This window comes from Anser brachyrhynchus, assembly GCF_964034855.1.
Source record: "Anser brachyrhynchus genome assembly, chromosome: 4".
NCBI lineage: Eukaryota > Metazoa > Chordata > Aves > Anseriformes > Anatidae > Anser > Anser brachyrhynchus.
Genome location: NC_137698.1, coordinates 33,192,315 through 33,214,843, shown reverse-complemented (window position 1 = coordinate 33,214,843; position 22,529 = coordinate 33,192,315). Strand labels below are relative to the sequence as shown.

Sequence of the window (22,529 nt, the reverse complement as noted above, 5' to 3'; positions counted from 1 at the left end):
TACCCAATCCTTTACCTTGGCCTGTAGGAAAGCAGTATGTGTGGTTGGAAACTAACCAACTATCCTGTTCACCTTTTGGTTGACCTCACTTGGAGAATAAGAAAGGTTAATCCAGCGACTGTATCAGGCCAGTCTTGTCTGGCCAGTTTGCAACTGGCCACAGTTGAAGAGAATTTTCAGCGTTCTCTATGCAAAACACAGGGTGCACTGCCAACACAGGTAACCCCTGCAAAGCAGTCAATGACCAGAGATTTTCTTTCCAGTCATTATTATGATCACTCCTGTTTCCTAATTCCCTACACGAAGAATTATGAAGCACATGAGGTAGGTAAGGACAAATTTCCTTAAATGTATTTCCTCCCTCTTTTCTGTTTCTCCCTCCCACCTGTCTTCTAATTTCTATCTGCTTTTCCACAAGCACTTCCATGATTTGTGATTTACCAAGACTTAGAAATCTGCCTGGAAGGAGAGCATTATGCTTATCTAGCTGAGGAATAAAAAGGAAATTGATGTACTGGTTAATGTAACCAATCACAACAAAGCTACCTACGATGAATTTTGGATTTTGATTTTCAAACAGCAAGTCACATGTAGTTACAGTCTATTTAGTCATCCATGATAATGTCAAAGGACAGATTAAAAAAAAAAAAGATGCTGCTGTTCTTCCGTGGACTTTGCGTGAAGAAGAAATCTGAGGAAAGTAATTGGGTATGTTCATTCAGTTATAATTTGTTTTTAATCCAATTATACAGGGCTTGTTTGTTTCCTAAAAACCCATCCAGTGTCATATCAATTCGTTAAACGTTATCAGTCATTACACCTGATATGAAGTTCTGATCACAGCAATGGCATTTTCACTTTATTCTGCATATTAGATTATTACTCTGTTATTTCTGTATCATCCAGGAACACTCTTATTGGAATATCACTGAGCTAGGTACTGTATAGAAACAGAAGGTAATCCTTGGACTTAGATTACTTACAAGCTATTGTAAAAATAAAGCGAAAGCTTAGCCATGAGAGAAAGAAGAAGCAAATATTTTAACTATATGTGATCCAGATGTCAAATCTTATACAACCAGTTTTCATGTTTGTCTTTTTATCTGAAGTCAGAATACAGATGTCAGTAATATGCTGAAACTGAATTGGTCATGAGGATGCCAGAGTTTTGCCTAGATATGACTTAAAATTGCATGTAATTAAAATAAGAAAATGTATACTTACTGTGACCTTGTTTCAAAGCTGTCATACTGATTCACATGGAATATCTCCCTTAGGCTGTTAGAGTTTAGCTATGAAGTTAATGAAGTTATTAATTGAAATTAACTCCACTGACCAAAGCATGACTACAATTTCAAGTAGTTGTAGACCAATGATGAAGATTCCCCTTAAAATCATTAAGACGCTATTTTATTATTGACTTTAGTAATTACTAAGTTAATAATGTTGACGATAACCTTAATTACTAGGGCAATAATATTCATTATTAAGTTTAGTGAAGCATGTTTACCTGCAGTTACTTACAGGATCTAAATTTCAATGTTAATTATTGCAATGAAACAGCAGCAACATGACACTTGGCCGTCAGATGGTCATTGACTCATCACGGATCATGTACTGTGAACAGTGGGGTTCATAATATCTGTGTTTTCTATAAAGCCAATTTTTCCTGTCTTTCTGCTCCTCGCCCATTTTACAAGTAGATTCCAGGATAAGTCACACATCTGTTAACATCACCTTTTCTGCTATGTTTGTTTGAAGGGTATGGTGTAAGGTAGGCAGTGTTTTTTATACCCATAAACTAGAACTGAATCTGCCATCTGAAATAAGTCAGAAATACCCATATGATAATATGCTATTCCACTGAGAAGGTATTTCATTTATTCAGTTTGTACAATCTTCAGATCATCCTTCATGAAGCAAGTCTGTAGCACATGAATGCAAGCTACAGCTTAACTGAGCAATCTAACTGACATAACTGAGCAAAATTGTGTAATTCTTTCTGGACATTTATATTGTGCATATGATTTCTAGTTGCCATTTTTAGTATGAGGGCATGAACCTAGTTGTATATGCAGGACTGAAAATTCTAAAGAATCCCAGAGGGTCAAACCGCAGTTGGAAAACTTCAGTACCTTGAATTTGATTTTTTTTTTTTTAATTTATTTCAGGTTGAAACTATGCTTTGCAATAATATCTTCTTCTGTATTGACACTGCAACTTGTATAACTATATTACTATGTTATATAACTGTGTTATCATAAACGTACACAAAGCTAACAGTGGGCATTAGTATGGGCCAAAATTTAAATATATTCTGACAGTGGTACTGTTGTTCCTTCCATAAAGCAGTTACAGGAATCTAAACGAATGGAAGCTGCTGAACGTGAAAGGTTATTGTACTCATCAAATGTCTTTTTTTTTTTTTTCCTTGAATGCAGGGAACAATGAATAAAACAATTCTGAAAGATTATTTGCAAGCATGCAATTATCTAGTTTGATCTGAATGGATAAAGTAGTATCTTATCAGTCTGGTTTGCTAGTACTTTGAAAGGATTTTGCAGAACTCATTAGTTCAGGAGTATTAGGACAGGTGCCTTTTTTTTTTTTTTTTTTTTTTTGAAACAATACTATGATTCCCAAAGGGATAAGCTAGAATGTCAAAGGCAAAATAATTTATCCCCAGGAGTGGTGTGGATTACTGTTAAGAAGTTTCTGAAATCCTGTCCTATCATTCACATATTTCAAAGCATTACTAAAAGTAATGACCTGATTTTAAAGATGGTAGATGAGAAATAACCACATCACTGCAGCTTGTTTGCCATTTAGAAAGATGATTAGTCTTAATTTTTAAAGGCTTCAGCTCTTTTTAGTTGCCTTTACAAAGACATTCCAAAAAGTTAAATACTCACTGGTCTGAGGTGTTTTTTTCCTGATTCAGTGGGAATTCAATCAAGGGGCCTTTCTTAAGAACCGAGAGGGTCTATAGACTAAAAGTGAGCTTTCTCTGCATTGTTACAAACCTGCTTCCATTCTTTGCTGGATGGAAATAAGTTCATTAAAATATAGCTCTGGTTCTGCCTCAGCAGAGTGTAGAAAAATAATTCCTCCTGTGTACCAGGGCTAGGTTTTGTTTTGTTTTTAAAAGAGGAGGTTGGTATTGACTCCTTTGACACTGAGTTCTTTCCTGCTGACATATCTGAATCCATAGGCTGTTACAACTTTCTTATAGTATGTGTAGCCCTCGAACGGATTTTAAATTAGCCATTAGTTTATGCTGAGGCATTAGTTAAGTCCTATGTAAAAACGAACCAATGAGTCTGAAAACTGATTAAAGAATTAAATCATCTAACACCCAAATTATTTTAATATGCTGGAGTTCCTAGGGCAATACGCATATTAACCTTGAGCCAAGATGTAGCCATCCTACAGGTGAACGTAACTCAATACTGAATATTCTCATGGCAAAATTTTACCCTGAAGGGGCTTCCAACCATCATACTGTTCCACCCAGTAGGATGGCCAAAGTACCCTTTTATTTACAAAATGATGGCTGTGCAATTTAAGATGCAAAACAATGAACTTGTTCAGCTTATTTTGTTTTTAAGAGCATGCTGAGAGTTAACAGCGGGGCTTATAACATGGATGGCTTTGTATGGTGCTAATAATAAACACCATAGTATGGACAACAAAGACCTAGAAATCAATAATTATTGATGAGAAAAGTCATTATTCTCATGGTAATTACTAGGAGACTCGTGATGGTTTGCTTTGATTCTGACCTTGGTTCTTCATGCACTGAAGTAATTGCAGCTAATTCCTTTTTTCCAGAAATGTTAATTTCTTGTTCCATGTCAGACAGTGTAGGCAAGGGAGGACCACAATGGAAAACGCTGTTATTCTTACATTTTGGGAATTATCAGTTTACCCTCTTGGGGCAACGAAAGGTCACATCATTGTTTTCAGGTGATGTTTTTTAAACAACAGGTCTGTCCTTAAGTTTTCTGAAGAAAGCACAAAAGTTTTTTTTCATTGCTTGCTTTGAAGATATGAGGGCAGTCAGACGCATAGGGGATCTCACCTGATTGTACGTCCTGTGGAGGGCTAAAAGAAGAAAGCTCTGTGAAGCTCCTTGATCCTCAGCTGGCTAGCCCTTGGAGAAATTGGAGTGGGTGTTAAGCAACCCTGATTTATGGAACTGGGAAAAGGTTGTTTAGATCTTTCAGCAGCAGAGACCCCCTACTAATTTGACCCTATCTTCTGAAAAGCCTTTTCCTTTAAATATACTTCCCCTCTATCTGTTGCTGAGGAAAGTTTGAGTATGGCCAGAGCAAGAAGTGGCACAACATCACTGTGTTGTCAGCTGTGCTTGTGGTGAGCTATCCAAATAAAGGTATTTGCTATTAGTAAGGAGAACTCGAGAGAGCTCTTCAACTGATTGCTTCAATCAGGTGTGGAGATTAAAAGTTGTTGCAGGGGTGTCTGTCACACTGTAATTCTCTGGGTCAGTGGGGTGTCATCTCTTTACAGGACTGTCTGTGAATGGATGTGTGTACAAAGAAGTCCATAGTAGTTTGTTTATCTACTGATTCAGAGCAGATGCTCAAATAGCACAACTTTTTATGAAGGAGGAATTGATAAAGAGTGCAGCTGGGATGTGGTTGGTACAAGAAACTCCATCCATCGTTTTCCGAAAGGCACAATGAATGGCTTAATTGTTGCTGCTAACAATTGTTGGCCATTTTATTTGCTATAGAAAACGTATGATCCCACTAAGAGCCAACTCAGAGAAATACAGTGACAGAGGAGTCTTTTTTCCATTCATTTGACTTCATTCACTGCGCAGATTCCCTCTGGACCAAGACCTTTGAATACTGCTCACCTGCAGAGGAGAGAGCCAGCAGCTCACATCTTGTCCACCGCGAGTGAGGTCCTGAGATGCCTAACATAGCTCTAAATGGGGAAGAAACAGACCTGACAGTAAGGAAATAGTGTTAGTACAACATGCAAGAAAAAAAACAAAAAAAACTATTTCATGCTGGGAAATCTGTGTACAGTAATATGTAAAGTTACTACCTTCTGAGAGAGCCCCCCATGGGAATACTTCTCCTCATATCAAAGAGTTTCCTTCAGAGTCTTGCAAATGTAATCTGCCCTCTTCTGTGTAACTGGGTTCAGCGTGTCTTGTGTCGTATCTTCCTCGGTTGCAAGGCTTGTATATAAGGCTATATCTGGTGCAACCTTTTATGTAAATTTTACTTCAGTATTGACATCTCTAGAGGACTTCACAAAACATTTGATGTTTGTCTTTCTTTTTTGGAACAAAATGATTACCTGATTTTTTTTTTATTATTTTTATGTTTACATGTTAACAGTCTCCTGTTTTTTTCTGGCTGACTTGTGCTTTTTTGATGTCTTTAACCTGTCTTTAAAATGGCCAAGAAATATAGCTTTAAAGTAAGTCCATTAATTCAAACAATTGCTTAATTTTAGCAATTATCAATGCCTCTTTCTGCGAGATCTCTTTCAGCTTGAGTCAGAAAGCAACCAAGAGCAAACAATCAGTTCTAAGCAAGAAGCCTCTTTTAAACATGCCACATGGCTGATCTCGACAAACATGCAGAGAAGCACAAGTGAATACACAGAAATTCTCAAGGCCTGCTGTTCATCCAGACTCTGGGTACTGTGCAGTATTGCCTCACAACACATTTTGTTCCTTGCATGCAAATAGACTGCAGTGTGCAAGCTATAATTTAATCCATGCCACAGACAAGGTCAACACAAAGGCCCTGGTAGGGCACTGGGCTGTAGTCAGGCAGCTGTGACTGTTTTAACAGAAATCAGGGAGTCCTTGCTCAAGGAATGAGGCAATATATTCAGTACTTTTAGAGCAAGATGTGCACTAAGACCAAATGCTGAAAGAAACACTTTAAAAAAAATATTATTTTAGTGGCAGTTAAAAAAAAAAAAAAAGATTGAGGGGGAACTGATTTCCTATTACTGTAAAAAACATCATAGTGTTGCTGGATCTAAGTTATAGATAGTTTATTTTTTTTTCTCATTCTGCATATCTTCAGAGAGCCTTTACTAATGTAGATAGCATTGGAATTGCTTTTGCATGTACATTTTTCTTTACTTATTTGCTTAAGATAGAATACACGATATCACCAGTTTTCTTAGTTGGCTGGCTAGTATTTCAAACACTTTGTTTCTGCCCCAATGTAACATTAGCAAGCAATCTACCTGGACATATCTAGACACTATTGTTGACAAATAAAAAGCTACCTAGTTGATTTTAGAATCACACTGAATAAAAAATTAAGTATGTTTAATTTTCAGGCATGTTCTTTGTATTTCATATTGGTTATAAGTATGTTCTTATGTGGATTTTCCTCCATAACTTACAGTTGCTGTGTCAAAATACACTCTCATACAACCATTTTCTTATGGAGAATGTTTTAAATGCTTGCAGATCTCTAACAAAATATATATTTCTGGAGCATTTCATCATTCCATGAATCTCATTTCTTGTCAAAACAGTAAGACTATACCAAATGGGGCTACATTCTCCTGGTGTGCATTAATTTAGTAGTTTTGCTTGAGTTTTATCAACCATTTAGGAATTTGTGATGGCATTGCTGCTTTCACTCTGCAGTTATCCATTCGTCTATAGACTTGTTTGTTATTCTTGCCTTTAACATTGCCTTTAACAATCTTAGTATGCTCAGTCTGCTAGCATTGTCTTTTATACATTTTTATCCTGGTTCTTGTGTGTGTGATTGACAGAAGAAAGCTCTGGGAGTATTTTGACCCCCAGTTCACTTTTCTTAGGCTGCTATAAAATGATATGACTTAACTCCAGGCATGGGGGCAGTTTGGTCCTGATCACATGACAGCTTTAACCATGTGCTGCTTGTTATGTTTTAACCGAGTTCTTCATGGCTGAAGTTTGTAATGTCTTCTGATATTAAGCCCTTCCCCTCTCCTGCTGTTCAGAACACCTTGTATAACAGAGGTTTGCTTGCAGACTAGCATGGCCCTGTTTTTATAGGGAACTGGGTGACCACAAGGAGCCTGACTTGAGAACGCCTGGAAGTCATCAAAAGTTCCCTTTTATGTGACCCAGTTATATGAGGATGCTGAACACTTAGACTGTTGTGTTTGCTTGCTTTCAGGCTTCTGTAAGTACGCACTACCATCTTTTAAAACTATCTTTAAAAGCATTTGTTCATTCAAGTGAATGATTCTGACCTTTTTTGTGCCTCTACAGTTTCATTTCAACTGTTTGAATTATTTAAGTGTTTCCATGTGCTAAGTAACTAACGTGCTCTGTCTCTAGGTTTGCTAGATAGAAAAGGGGATGCAGAAATAAACTGGGTGTAGCATTTTCTTGGTATCCCCCTCACCCAGATTCAATATGTAGACAGCCAACATAAAACAGCTGGGTAGCCTCATTCAAGAAGAGGTAAGCTGCTGATCTTTATTGGGAGTGGGAAGGGATGAAGGGGACGAGCCTCATCTGCACTGTGAGGTGCAGAGCACTCTGGCCGTTATTCAGAGTGTGTGTGTGTGAGGAGAGTTAATTCCTTTTAGTTCCTGGCTAAATCCATGGCTGACCTCATTGATGTGAGAGTGAAATCAGCAGGAGTTCTCATATGCTTGAAAGGAAGGCATGTATTAAAGTGCTTTCTTTGAAACAAGGTCACTGCATTGCTAATTGAGCATTTTTCCTCTGATGGGTAAACACCTCCCCTTCTCTGAGCATCCTTTGCTCTTGTTTGCAGAGGTTTGGTCCTGTGCCAAACAAGTGAGTGCGATATTTATGTCTAAGTTCAAGATAAATAGGTTTTATGATGGGAGCAGGAGCCACTGCTATCTTGAAGGCAGTCTTCTAATTATTCATATCTATTTGTTGCTTAACAGCAAGGTCTTCACAAAGAGTTCTTTTGAATATTTTCCCTGAGTTCATCTGTGTGACCAGGGACATCTCAACCCAGAGAAGTGTGAAGAACAAGCCCGCGTTACAAAGGCCGTACCTAAAATGGGAGATGGCATGTTTTTTCATATCAGTTTTTCTGTTCCAAATATACTGCTTGAAATATTTATACTGTTATCTGGAAAAGCATTCCTGGGAGGTGAATCATTTTGTGTTGTTTGAAATGAGGGTGGATGTATATACTACTGGTGTTAGTGGCTCTCTTTGGAAGTACCTGACACTGAATGTAGGTCTGTTCCAAAAGCAAAACATTTGTCCTTCTGGAGTATATTTGTGAACTCCAAAGCTAATCATAGCTAAGGGGTGTTTTGGCATTGTTTGAAAAATCCCACTAGAAGCAGATGAATCACCCCTGAACACCAGTGGAATTTAAATAGTGTCTAGATTCATTTAGAGAATTTAACAGAGGAGTGACTATAATGTAGTACAGCATAGATCAAAGTAGCTTACAGCCAGCTGGGGTATTGGAGAAATCTGTTTAGGGCAACATAGCGTCCAGCACAGGCTACTTTGCTTTGCTGCTAGACAGAGCTTTCTAGTATTTTGGCAGCATATATAGCAGACAGCTAGACAGCTTAGAGCTAGGTTTGGTATTTTTTGCTACTCTTGACGCAGTGAAGTCTAGCCAAACCTTAAGGCTCAAAAAGTCTCTGGTGAGATGGGAAACTGAGGAACTTAGTCTGCAAGTAAGATAGAGCATATGCAAAGAGTAGTTTATACTTGAAACGTCTCCTCCAAGCTCTGTGAACCACCTCTTACCAGGACAAGGAACCCAGTGAAAACAGGGAGAGAACTTGCACAGAGGGAATATAAGCCTGAAGATTTACAGTGCTCTGTGACTCCAAGGTTAATCATTATCCACAGCACATGTATTTCTGGAGGTGCTTCTCTAGTTATTAGTATATTTGTATTATGTTTGGAATGAGTGACCTTAGAGGTGTCAGGAAAGTTGAAACAAAACTTACAGAAAGACCACATCAGTTGAACTGGATGAAGAAAAATTTCTGGCCTATTCGTTTTCATTCTCCATGCACTGACGTTCTCTAACAGTATTTAATTGGCACCCTGATCAACCAGAGAAGGTCAAAATTAGAAGCATTAAATTATCCAGCAAACTCCTGTTGGAAATAAAATCCTACCATACTAGTTATCCTGTATTTATTGGTTCTGGAAAGATGTCTGTCCTAAATCAATAATGAAAGCAATAAGAATCTGCGTGTCCAGAATTTCTTCAATGAGAGCTTCAAGGTGCTGTAAATGTATCCACACAGTAGTTCTGCAAAATAGATGAGACATAATATTGATATTTTACAGGGGAGTATAAAAGATTAAATCACTAGTCCACATCTAACTAGAACATCAGTGATAATCGGATAGAACAGGAATTATCACAGCTGTTGATGTACATCAGCTATGTAACCTTATTTCTTTCAACACAGTTTCTACTGTGATAAATGCTATTTGTATTTTTGCTTACAGTTTTATAGTAGTGTGCTGCTTTTCCACTCCTGTGCTGTGGAGAAACAAGTCTCTGTGTGCAATTTGGCATTATTTCCACTATTAAGTTCCAGGTGGGTATCTCAGCTTTGATCTGATCCCTGGTGTGGCATTACTGATGGGGAGCTGGCAGAATAGAGGACATCCCAGCAAGCCTTCAGCGGTGCAGGAAGGAGGAGTTGCAGGCCTCATCTTTCTGTGTAGCGAGCCATGAACAGTGATGTGCTGACAGCTGTTGTTTCACTAAATCATTTGGAGCACAGGGATGTTTCCTGTAGTCAGATGTGGCCTCCAGGGGCTAGACATATCCCCAGTGTCTTTTCTGGCATTTGCTTGACCTTGTGAGGCACCACAAAAGGGTTAAATAGTTCCACAGTGTGCCCCTTGCTCTCTAATTAGGAAATGGTCCAAGAGCTCAAAGTTCAAAATGCACATGGTCTGAGCTGGTACTAAGCCCAAGTTCCCATTGATTGCAGCCTCATGTGTTAGTGTGCTACATCTGCACATGATCTCTTCCCCTTGCCATTTCCACGATTTCTTTTCCTTTTTAAAAGAAAAGCTGAACAATTCACGTACAGAGTTTCACTTCTGTCACCATCCAAAGTCTTTTGTTACTTGAGCTTGTGTGCTTTCTGGGAACAACTTGTGACCCACTTTCGAATTGAAACCAGGCCAGTAAAACATGACAAAAATCTTCCTACTCAACTCCCTTCTGCAGTGTCTGTGGCTACTGCTGGGGAAGCAGGAGAGGACTACTCCTAGTGGAGGCACAGATACGAATTGGTCAGGCTGAGCATCAGGGGGTCTGGAGCTCCATGTTGGCCTCCTAAGGGGTGAGGGTGACAGGCAAAACGGCATGCAGCTGGGATTGTGTTTTGAGAAGAAAGTGCAGGCTGAATATAGGCTGAGGCCACAAAAAGGGAAAGGGAGAAAAGCAGTTTTACCGAGCAAAGAATAAATGGTATAAAGCCGGGTGCATGGATGGAAGTAGGGAAGAAGACAGACTCAAAATGTTACCCCATGGAGGAGCCTGCAACCTAGGGAGTGGGCAAAGTTAAGTTGTGGTGATTGATATTCCAAATGCTTTCTGTTACCAGATGCAGAATACTTAAATGTTCCCTCCTTTTTTTTTTTTTTCCCATCAGAATCTTTCCACTATCCATTTTTTTCCCCAGTAAACCAAATTATTACTGTTTTCAGAAACCTGCATTTAATGAATATAGTACTGCACTTTCAGTTTGAAAACATTTTATTAAAACATTATAGTGCTTGCTGGAAATCAAGCGGGGGAGGGGGGTCATAGGTGTTTTTGGGATCTTGTGCTGAAGAGTGGTGTGGTTTGGGAGCTCATAGTTTTAGGTCCCACCCCAGAAGGGATGGGGGTTTCTGGGGATGACAGCCAACTTTCTGATTATAAAAAAAGAAGACAGATCCTGTCTCCGCCTCTTTACCTGTCCTGCTTCCAGCCACATGTGATCACTGCTTTCCTTTGCTGCCTCTTGCGCTGTTTGACATGACAGGGAGATGAGTCAGATCATTAACCTGGCTGAAAAACATACCCAGCAAGTGGAATTGGCTCCGTGAGCCATCATACGGCTCCTTGAGCACGTGTGAGGGAGGGGGCAGGCCTGTGCAGCTGGCAATCATGGTGAGGAGAGGGGCTGGATGGCCCCTTTGGTAAAAATGAGCTGTTAAATGAACTTGGCTGTCCTCACATTAGCTGGCACTTGTGTCTGCAACGTTGGCAGTGCTGGTGACAATTCTCCTGCATCATACAAGGCTTAAGGACAAAGAGATAGCTTCATCCTTGGTATAATTCTGTGAGTGGAGTCACAGGAGTTATACCCAGAGTGACTTTGTCTAAAGTCTGCCTTTTCAATATAGTCCACTAAATCAGCTCATTCTTGTTCTCTCTTTTGTTTCTTTATTTGTGGCTACACTGAATTAGCATCTTAAATAAATTGCCATGGGAATCGGAGATGCAATAGCTAGCTTTCTTTCTCTTGTGTATCTACAAACAGTCTTTTCATAGCAGTCTTTTCACAATCTCATGTACAGTGTTTGAGCACTTGATCCATATCCATCAAGGGCTTTTGATACCTATCCTCTCCATTAAAAATCTATCAGCATAAGGTGCATTAAATATGGCATATGGTTGATAGAAAAATTCGAGCATATAAAATTTATATATGTGTATGGAACATCTCTCTTTCTGAAGTTACTTGCAGCCTACTTATTGCTCCTGAGACTCATTCTGATATATTATTTCAATGTTTTGTGATGTGTGGGCTGTAGAAAAGAAAGGGAAATAGATACTGTGATTTGATCAAGCAGGGCATTCTCTGCATAGAGGACAAGGTGGAAAGAAAAGGGCTTTGTAGGAAGAGAGAAGGCTGAAAAGACAGGCCTTGTGGTGAAGAGAGCTGTGGGAGTGGATCAGTAAGAAAGGAGAAACTCTGAAAAGGTCTTGAAGCTCAGGACAAGAAAGCTTGGCTTGCATGGAGATATGTAGGCAGTGTGGCTGGGCTATGAAAGAAAAGATGACCTCAGATGCTGAATTTTCTGGGGAGAACAATGCAGGTGCATTGGGAATGAGATCCAGGCTCAGTAATCAAAATGACTGAAGTAATCAAATACTGTGATCATACAGGAAATTTCAATATTTAAAACATTAAAGAAGAGATCTCTAATAAAATATTGTCCATGTGGCTAGCTTAGAGTTGACTAGGCAGCAGACCTGGATAAAGGTATAGGCACTGTACATTATATGCTTGGATGGCAGCTGATGGAGCCGTGCGGTTGCACTAGAATCTCAGATATCACTGAGAAACGTGCCTAGTATGCCTCCCTGTGAAGAAAAACTTGCAAACGTGACCCAGGCACGTTGTGATGCAGCGAAGTGTGCCAGAACTCACGCGCAGCCTGTCAGCAGGAGCCTGAGCGCTGCGATATGCCTGCCCACCCGAACGAGGTGCTATCTTCAGCATCTGCTTTTGCAGGGGGCTCAGCTCCTTTACCAGAGCAGGGGGGCGGGAAATGGCTTGTGCCAAGACTGTAAAGACAGTAATGAATGGAGTGTGATCAGCCTGCTGTAATTTGCTCCCAGAAAAGGATCTGAGAATTAGGAACTGTCAAGGCATTTAATGCAGTATTCCTAAAAGACCGGGTAACATACAGGAACAGAAAGAAGCAGAAGGCTGAAAAATATAAATGCGCAATTACAAAAGTGGAACAGGAGCATGCACCAGCAAACAGTAAAAGCTGTATGAAATATAACAAGTAGGATGCCTTGGGAGCAAGTGAGGAAGATGCTGAGAGAAGAATGAATTAGAAAGGTCAGAGAAAAAACTGCGAAAGCCAAAAAGATGGCATGGCATTTAAGAAGCATTTTAATTATTTCCAAAGCAGAGAAATTGCTCAGACAGACTGGAGTACAAAGCATGATATTCATCTAGGGAGTTGGTATAAGAGACTTGATGAGATTGATTTCAGCAGCAGACAGGCCTCACAGGCAAACTAGAGGCAAAAAAAGTAGGACAGAGCAGGGATGAAACGGGATCAGCAGCTGTAAGCAGGATATTCAATTAAATAGGAACAGTTCAATTCAAACAACAAAGGAGATAAGAACTTGGAGAAACAGGTGTGAGCGTAGACGGCTAAGGCAAGATCAGAAAGAGAAATTTTAGGGAGTACTCGCTTCATGAAGCAGCTCTTCTGTCTCTCTGTTAGATTCACTAAACTGACCTAGATGTATTTGCCTCTGTGCTATGTTGCTTTTTCGTGGAAGGATGGGGGGGTGGGAGGGTGAACAGAAGGGAGGCTCAGCATCTCCACTTTGACCAGCATTATGTTGCTAGATTAGCTTGATTGTCTCACAAAACCTCACCTTGAGGGTGCTGGGGTTGTGACTCTGCCCCGTAGGGAGGAAGATGACCAAAAGAACAAGCAGTGATGATGGAGGTGAAGAGAAGCAATGAAGAGGATCGGTAAAGGCTGGGAGGTCAGGGCCAGAGGGGCAGGGTAAGATGCTTGTGACTGACAAGTGAGAAACCACAGTATCAGCAAATGAAACATGTTAGGAAGGATGAGAATGTGAAAAAGAGTGGAGAGAAGAAAAATCAGAGACTTTGCAAGTGAAACTTCTCTATAGCAAATATGGACTGGACTCAGTTTACAGCGTTTGTTTGATTGACCTGAAAGGAACAATACATTGGGGATGCCTGTGGGTTTTCTAAGAGCAATCGCAGCAAGTATGTGTTCTTCCCGAAGTGGCTTATTGATTCTTTTTCCTTCCGCCTTAAGCATTTTACTGCCCAGCAGTAAACTGTCAAGCACTAGTCCTTCCCAGTCAGCCCCTACTGAAGAATGAAACACAATATCTCGAACACCCAGAACGCGGAGCAGCTAATCATTGGCTCGCATTGTGGCCGGCAGGGCCGGCCCGCCTCTTTGGCTTGTGCTGACAAGCTGTTTGTGTTTGTGCAAGGCCACCCTTCAACGCAGCCGCCTGATGGCCATGCTGGGACCAACTGTCTGAATGCTGCAGGGAGCCGGGTCCTCTGATCGGAGCCAGAGTGAGTTTCAGCCTCTCGTACTCCTGCACGGACTCTATGGAACAGCAGTAAGTAGCCTTCTGGCTCATCGTGGCCTTTCTCCTAAGGTTAAGGACATGTTTTAGCAAGGCAGGTAGGCACTGCCATTTACAGAGGTGGCTGTTAGAATGTTTTCCTCTGTCTGATGTAAAAAGGCAGCTACTTTGTATGCAGTGTCATGACTACTAGGATTACACTCTTTCAGTCTCAAATGAGACCTTCCTGGGAGGGCAGAAGTTAATGGGGACACAACCCATTTAAGCTTGCATTTTTAAAATTAAATAAATAAATAGGTAAATAATTAATCAGTATCTAGTTCTTTTTAGCTGCATTTCCATACTTATCATTCAGTTGTGTTTCAAAGCGTAACAGTTTTTGCAATGTCATGAATGGCATTGTGTGAAGTGGCTAGATATGGGGTACTGTTAAATGAATGCTTCCTAAAATGCTGATAGGTGCTGTCATATTCTAAGATATATACCTAGCCATAGGAAAAACAAAGTCATGTTCAGAGATTTCAGTCCTCTTTGCTGGCTGCTATTAGGAAAAGTTCACAGTTCCACAGAGCAAAAGACTGCAGAGATGGGTTGAGCTTTACTTTTTTTTTTGTCTTTAATATTATTTTTGATGTTCAGAATTTTAAATACAATAGTCTGTTTGGGCAGTATTTTTAAATTTAATCCTGCATTGCAAATATTGATGGACTTTTCAGATTCTTTCACCCTTTCCACCTACAAAGAAAATCATAATGATCCTATCAGCTGGATACCATGCAGAATCTCAGACCCACTCTGCCACTGAAGTTTTGTCCAGTCTGTCTAGATTTCATGTGGTAGCTGATGAGCTCATCTTTCATTCACATTTTATAAATGAAGAAAATAGAGATATGACAGATTAAGTGACTTTGCTATGACCATAGAGCAAAGTATCTATCACTCAGCAGCATATTGCTGAGGCCACTCAAGTATGTTATATCTTTTTCTTCCTTTCATTTATTTTACAAAATTATGTTGGATAATGCTAATGATAATTTCTATGGATGTCAGTGTATATCTCCCAGGTTTCGGATTGGCCAAGCAGATTGGCTGCTTGTCCAAACTGCTCTGAGCTCAAAACTGAGTGGGAAGCCTCAAGCAGATGAGGCTGCAACAATATTTTTAGTGCTTCCTTCTTCTGAAATAGCTGGAAATGTCCCATATGGCACCACGACAGCACTTCAGTAGTGCCAGGATGGCAGGATGGTCCTTTCTCCAGTGTGGTACTTCAGCTGCCGCCTGAACCAGAAGTGCTTGGATCTGCAGAAATTTCAGCTCGGGCTTGGAGTTCAGAGTACCTGGGGGGGAGAAGCTGTTACTGTAAATAAGCATATTCACTGTATCTATTTTTAAAGTCACAGAACTAATCTTATGTTGAAGTTTCACTCAGATCCTGGTTAGCTTTGAGTCATGCCAAAAAATTTAAATCTTGAGAGACCTGATGAGACCTAATTGTGCCCCGTGTCTGCCCTGCTGCTTGCGTTCTGGGGTAGTGCATTGCTTCTGCAGACAGCCCTAATGCAGTTGTAGACCCTTGGCTTAATGCTCATACTCCCCATAGTGCTTCTAAGGACTGCTTCATTTAATAAGTCTTGAGTTGCAGAGGGTTAATCAAGCAATATTATCTGTGTGAAACAGTGGTTAAGAGATATCTAGAGAGGAACCTGCAAATAAAACTGGCCAAACTGTGGGCGGCTATTGCACTTAGTACATTCTAACTAGAGGGGTCTTGATGCTCACAGAAATTGAGGTTTATTGTTAAAACACTAAAAAGAACAGTTCAGTTCTGAGACTGAACCTCCTCTAAAGCAATAAATAGTGTGAATAAAAGCTAGTTACAGAAATAGGCTGCTTCTGTGTCAGCCTATGAACACAGACTGGAGGTTCTCAGTTACTCTCTCTAAGTAGTAGATAGATACTAAGCCTTGAGAAATAAAGATGAAAATGAAATTGTTTTTTTGTCTATAGATTAAGAGACCTGGATTTCAGTACTTAAGTAAAAATGAAAGCAAAATGGGATACACATCAGGCATAAATGCACACCTAAGAGTTTTTGCTGTGCTTTCACCGTACACAGGAATAATCAATATGCTTACCACAATGTCTGTCTCCCGTCTAAAGAAAGAACTCCCTTGTGCATCACGAGCTCAGCACAACATGGCTTACTCTGTAGAGGCAGACTGTGCCTGTTTGATTTACATCAGAGTAAACAGGCAGCAGATTAAAATTGATTTGTCTTCCTCCCAGAGAGATAATTTTCAAGATGTATTCACAGGGGTTGCTAAAACAGGGCACTGAATCAACATCCTTCATTAAAAAAAAAAAAAAGAAACTGACTACTGTGAACAGCATATACTATAATTGTACTTTCTGATTCTGAGATGATAGGCAGTGTGTGGAAACAAAATGATTTACTAATACTCATTAACTCAGCTTTCAGATAACCGAGGAAGCAGATTAGCATATCGTCCTCAATCTACGAAAGGGGGAAATGAAGTCTGCAAGAAAGTTGGAAATAGAACTAAGATCTGCTTCCCAGGGCTGTGTTTTTAGGGCAATTCATTTTCTTCCTCTGTCTCTGTAGGTGTACTGCGTGTTGACTGTGGGATCCCTTGCCAACATTTCCCTGTGGCTGGCATGTTCCGCCGGCACATGTGCAATATAGCTGCACTCACGTTATTGTTCAGTAATATGGCAGTTAATAGAGGGAATTAATTCTGGGTTGACCAAAACCCTGACCTGTTACTAAAAATTGCCAAATATATTTACTGGATTACGAAGACTGTAAAGTTGAATCTGATCTACTAGATTTCCCCCTTGTCCTTGACAATGTCAGCTGAGCTCCCAAAATTGATCCATCTCTTGGGAAAGAACGGTTATCTAGATTAATAAGAGTTTTGTGTTACTGGAGCTGTAATTTATGACACTGAGCATTCAAATTCTTAGTGAAAACAAGAGGCTTTGAGGGCACTGTTCCTCTCAGGGATTCAGCTTATTAGCAGGTGCTCTGTTGATGTGTCCTATCTGCTTGACATTTATCAGCTAAGGCTGTGATAAGAGAGAGAGACATCAGCTGTTTGAGTCTGAACAGAAAACTGAATTGTCAGGTAACAGAAAAAACATCAGAGTGCGTGAAAGAAGCTGTGGGAGCCTGCTGTCAGGTGTGGGTAGATTTCCTTGTAAAACTCCTCACGATCAGCACTCAGGTCTCCATGGGGATAGAGACTGAGGTTTGCAAACAACCCCTCCTCAGCCTCCCTGGATATGGTTGTCCTCTCTCTTAAGTCTGGGCCCTCTGACTAATATTCTCCATGCTAATATCCTCAACCTTCACCCACACTTGGGAAAGCTTTTAAAATCTTTAACTGTATTTTTTGTTTTAGGTCCATTTTCCTAGGTATGAGAGATCCTTTTCTAGGTAAGGGATGTTGCTCCTAGTAAAGTGCAACGTACTGCTTCATTCTAAAAAATGAAAACTGTGGTAAACATGTAGCCTTTTCAATTAAAAAAAGAAAAAACTAGGAGGGTTTTAGCACTCAGATCTTACTTGGATATCAAAAGCATAGGGTCTCCACCTGCTGTCAGGGTTTTATTTTGATGGCGTTACTCAGTGAAAGCACTGTATCTAGGAAAGAAAAGGATTGTAAAGCAGGGTATATATGCAAAATTCACCCCAAAACAATGGCAGAAGTTTCTCAATCAAGAATTTGCTACAGAGACAGTCCTGTAGAATGTTTTGCCTGCGATATAGTGGGAAAGACAGGTCAAGGCAGAAAGAACAGGGACCTTCCTTGCCTGTGGTGGAGGGAACTGCAGTGGCTAAGTGGCCTTCAGACCTGTGCTGCCTTAAATCTGTGTTTACCAGAATCCACTGGTCTTTTTGATTTCTCTCCCTACTGTCCTGTACACCTGGCCTTTCAACTGGCCTGGAATGCTGAAGGAAACAGGAATCAGCAACACATGGTACTTGTACCAGCTGTGCTCTGTTCCCATGCTGGGAAGATGCTCCCTTGGCCTCCACAAGCAAGCCCTAAGCTTTCTTCTTACAGGAATCACTGGCTTACAGAACTGGGCTATCTGCATTGCTGCATTGGTTTGATAGCGTAGGCAAGGCACAGTCTGGCTAACCACCTTCTTTTAGGATACGTACAGAAATGGTATAAAATTAATTGCTGCCTCCAGGTGGCCCACCCAGATTCCTCTCTCTACCTTAAGTCTCTTGGGCCCAGAAAGTAAGCTATGTCCCAGTATGTGCTCAGGTAGTCGGGAAATGTTATAGATGCCACTGATCTTTCATCCACAAAGGAGCTTTAAAATTTTTTAGTTTCCTTCCTTTTTGCCTGCGTAGCTAGGTTAAAGGTCTGAGAAAGCAGCAATTTAAGCTTACAGCATAAAAAGGCCTTAATTGAGTGGGCAGCTTGCTGTGTTCTGTCCTGGTTGGTGCTGTCTAAAAAAAATACCTTCTGTCATCAGGCTTTTCCTCTTACCACTGCTGCTTCACAGCATGTGAAACCAAGAAGCATAGTACCCATTAAGCTTCAAGGCTAGTGCTGTAGTTTACCTCACATAATCAATTCATACTGGGGCTCATGTTCTTCCTGACTTCTTTCTCATTACACGGTGTCTCCAGCGGGCATTTTTACCTCATGCTCCCTAAGTATAATGCCCTAATCTGCTGTAAGACAGATGTTAATGTTTGTTGTAGTAATATACTGGCATAGAATTCTGCAGGTCTTATTCTGGCAAAACTTCTGCTAATGGCAGCAGCAGGACTGGTTACTCAGGGGCTGAAAATGGACCGTGAGAATTACAATCTATTTTGGAATGCGTTGTTTAACTTTTTCTTCTGATTGGGACGCTTAATTTTAGAGCAGTAACTTTGGTCTTCTTTTCAATTAGTTTTTTGAATGTGTAAAAGCAAGTTGATAGGCATTTGATGTGGTCAATATTAACTCCAGCATTGCAGTGGCTGAACTTTCAGCATATAACAGTTTTCAGACGTGGCCTTCTTGAGACCCACTATCTAAAGAAATCTTCCTCCTTTCCCGCATTTTCCCCATCATTTTCTCTTGATATCCATTCTTCTTTGTCACTTTGAAATCTACACTTGACTCTTGTACACATTTTGGGAGCCAGTGTTACATCAAAACGTTTTCTTGGTTCCCGGTAGCTATGGAAAATGTAATGCTGTTACACTTCAATGCACAGATGGGAATAGAGCTAGAACTTCTGTGGCTCTGACAGCAAAAAAAGAGGATATAGGAGTGGGAAGAGATGATCATGTAGGTAGGAAGAGCAGGGGAAACATTCTTGTATACGTGCTCAAAACCTAAATTTGGGTATCCTCAGTAGAGATTCCTTGTATTTGCATCTGGCCCAAAGCCCTGCACAGCCAGGAGCCCCTCAGGCTTTCACTCTGGTTTTTGGTGTCTCCTAGCCTAAGGCCCCTCACCCTTTGTCCCAGCCTCCAGCTCATGCCAGTGCAAAACATTTACCTCCTCACTCCCTACAGCACATACCCCCATACCTCAACTGCACAGTTCACAACCTCTCCAGCTTTCTGCCAGAAGAGCTAACTTCTTCCCAGCTGTCCTCCTTAATGTCTTTGTTCCATACCATTTAAGATGCTTGTTCTGCTTGCCTCACAACCCTTAAAAGCTTCCCCAAAGCCCTCCGCCCTCTGACATATTCTCCTCCTACCCACTTTTTGTAGTCTTTCCCACTACAGTCCCGTGTTTGCAGTCACAAACAGGCTGTTTCTTCTCCCCCCGATTTCCAGGTTCCTCAGTGCAAAAGTCTCAACATACTTTCTTTTTCCTTTCTCCTTGTACTTGAGGGCAAAAAAGTAGGGTAAACCAAGCATATACTGGCCCTTTATGCTATAAGAATGGATGGCTCCAGGCAAGGTTAGAGAAAGACTAAGCCAATAAATATTTAAGCTTGGTACATTTTTTAGAAAATGTAGCCCTTCCTGTTTATTTTGACAAACAAACTGCCCAGTATTCAACACGTATCTTGTGAACCAACTTCAGTCTCACAAGGGCTTTTCAACTGCTTGCTGTGGTTATCCATGTGCTCTTTTCTTTTTATTACTGGTCACATGGTAACACTTCTGATTCTTGGATGAACAACATTTTTTTTTAAAGGAGGGTTTGGACACATTACTTTTGGTTCTGAACTTCTCATGAATGTAGCCATATGAAAATGTATTATATCAGTGTTTCCTGGACGCTTGCTTTTGAAAGAAAACATGCTTAGGTGAATGAAAGTTCCTGAAAAACAGTAATACTGAGACAACATGATTTAATAGGAGCCTGGACTGGTGGTTAATTTTTGAGGATAGCAAACTATGTATGATTCAGGGCAGTACAGAGTAGAGCTGTGGGCCTGGTGTATGCCAGAATTTAAGGGCCATGATTGCCATGGAAGTGGGACTTTGAGCTTCAGCAGGCAGAAGCAGTGTGGTGCTTACCTGCCTGTGTCGTGGTATATTTTCATGAGCAGCTTGAGAAAGTGGCTCACAGTCTTCATTCTTCCCCTGCTCTGGTCCATAATGCTCAATCTCTGCATCACCCATGGCACTCACCAGACCTGTGAGCTAATTCATCTCACTCGCCTTGCAGAAAGTTGATGCATTTTGCTGTGGGTTCATTTTCTGCCAGGCGATGAACTGTATCCATTCACTAGGGGTCCAAAAATGGCCACAGCCAGAGTAATAAAAAATTGCCACGGTGCAAGGTGAGAAATAGGAGTGTGCAGCTGGGGTGTGGGGAAGGGAGACAGGAACCTTTGAAAACAGCTTAATGTTTGTCTTTAGGAATCACATCCTTCCAATCTTTGACCTTTATGAACGCCCCTGGCAGAAATACATTGCATGCTCTTTGCTGGCTTATTTGTGAACTTGAAGAAGACAAAGGAGTATCCAGCCATTAGTTCCTGCACTGTGGGCTTCAGAGTGGGAAAGAAGGGCTCACCATAGCAGCTCACTTAGAAGGGACAAGGCTGAACGTCTCTGTCACCAGAGCTCTCAGAATCAGATTATGTGCCCCAGGCAAGCCTAGATCCCTGCAGTCACAGATGTTAGTGAGAGTTGATGTGAAAAAGTGGCTTAGTGCTATGCTTGTTCTCCCTTTTTACTGGGGAGAGCCAGGGGCTACTGCAGGCTGTAGTGAAAATATCAGCAGCCTTGGGGCTACTCCAGCTATGGCATCAAGGTTATAATGTAATATATTTGTCTGAGCTGTGTATTTGCTTTCTGTGGAAAAGGAGTGTTACTGCATTATAAAGCAAAATACCAACAGCACTGAAGCAGCCCAATCCTGATCTAACAGTAGGAGCAGACTGCAAAGGATTATCACGGTATATTATCTCTTCAGATCATCAGTAACTTGAAGGGGGACAGACTTTTGCCAAACTTAAGTCACTGGACAACAATCTGAAATACTAAAAAAAATGAAATATACAGTAAGAGAGTAAATTCACAGTAATGAATACAAGCTCAGCATCTGAACCCAGATCCGAGATATTCCATGTGCTGGCTTTAAATGTTTTAAATCACAACTAATTCTTCTTTAAAAAAAATGGGTCATTTTTTTGCCAAAATCTACATTATTATATTTCATCAACAGTAAGAGAACTGAAGCTTCACCTTGAACTCCTCCTCTAAGGGTCGATTTGTCTTTTTATCCTACTTGTGGTTTTTCAGTCTGTACAAAGCGTGACAGCTTGTTTGCATCAGAAGATTCATATAGGACTTGACCTATGACCAACCTGAAATCTACATAAATGTATTTAAAATCCTATACCAAGTAGTCTACTCTGAGAATGAATGGTGAACACGTAGCTGTGGTGCATCCCTGGTTTGTTAATCTGCCATCCTGAGCTTCCATCATTTTGCAATTTCATAGGTTCAAATTAAATGTCGAGGTGCATTCTCCAACAAACCCAGACCTTTCACCTATCACTTTCTCAGTATTTAAACTGCAAAACAACAGGATAGAAAATAAATTGCTTCCATCTATACCTTTACAATATAGAAGTTCCAACAAAACCACACTAGGCTCAATGGGAGCAGAATCCAATCCAAGAGAGAGAATTTCTGCCACCTACTGTGCATCAAAACCTGTCACTGACTGAGGAGGGGCAATTTTCTTTGCTTTAACAAAGATACAATGCAGTTAAAAAAGAACATTCCAAGAATCTAAATACAAAGCTGCATATAATAAGTATTATCAAGATCTAAGCTGCATCCTTCTCCTCGTCCTTGTCCTGCTAATACTGCTGATATAGTTGATCTTGGTGAGAAGTCAGGGTTGTTTTCTATTTACATGGAAAATAACAAGGTTATTTTGTAGCTGGCATTTTAAAACATCCCTAATGGAAGCTGCCGTTTTTCTGAGAAAGAAAATT

General features: G+C 40.5%; 1 protein-coding gene across 9 annotated transcripts in view; it reads left to right on the top strand.

Annotated features, from left to right (window-relative positions):
- The window catches only part of TRIM2 (tripartite motif containing 2), a 116,062-nt gene that overhangs the window by 30,627 nt on the left and 62,906 nt on the right, over positions 1-22,529 (top strand). For 2 of the 9 annotated variants that reach the window (XM_080591926.1, XM_080591922.1), the window contains exon 1: positions 13,828-14,114. The exons of 3 other annotated variants lie outside the window; for them this stretch is intronic. Coding sequence is in view for 1 of the 6 variants with exons in the window: in XM_080591921.1 (XP_080448047.1) it covers positions 14,031-14,114 (84 nt within the window). In the remaining 5 variants the exon portion in view is untranslated. Of the gene's footprint in view, positions 1-13,308; positions 14,115-22,529 lie in introns of those variants that run through there. 4 more of the 9 variants (XM_080591921.1, XM_080591914.1, XM_080591917.1 and 1 more) reach the window with 4 other exon arrangements.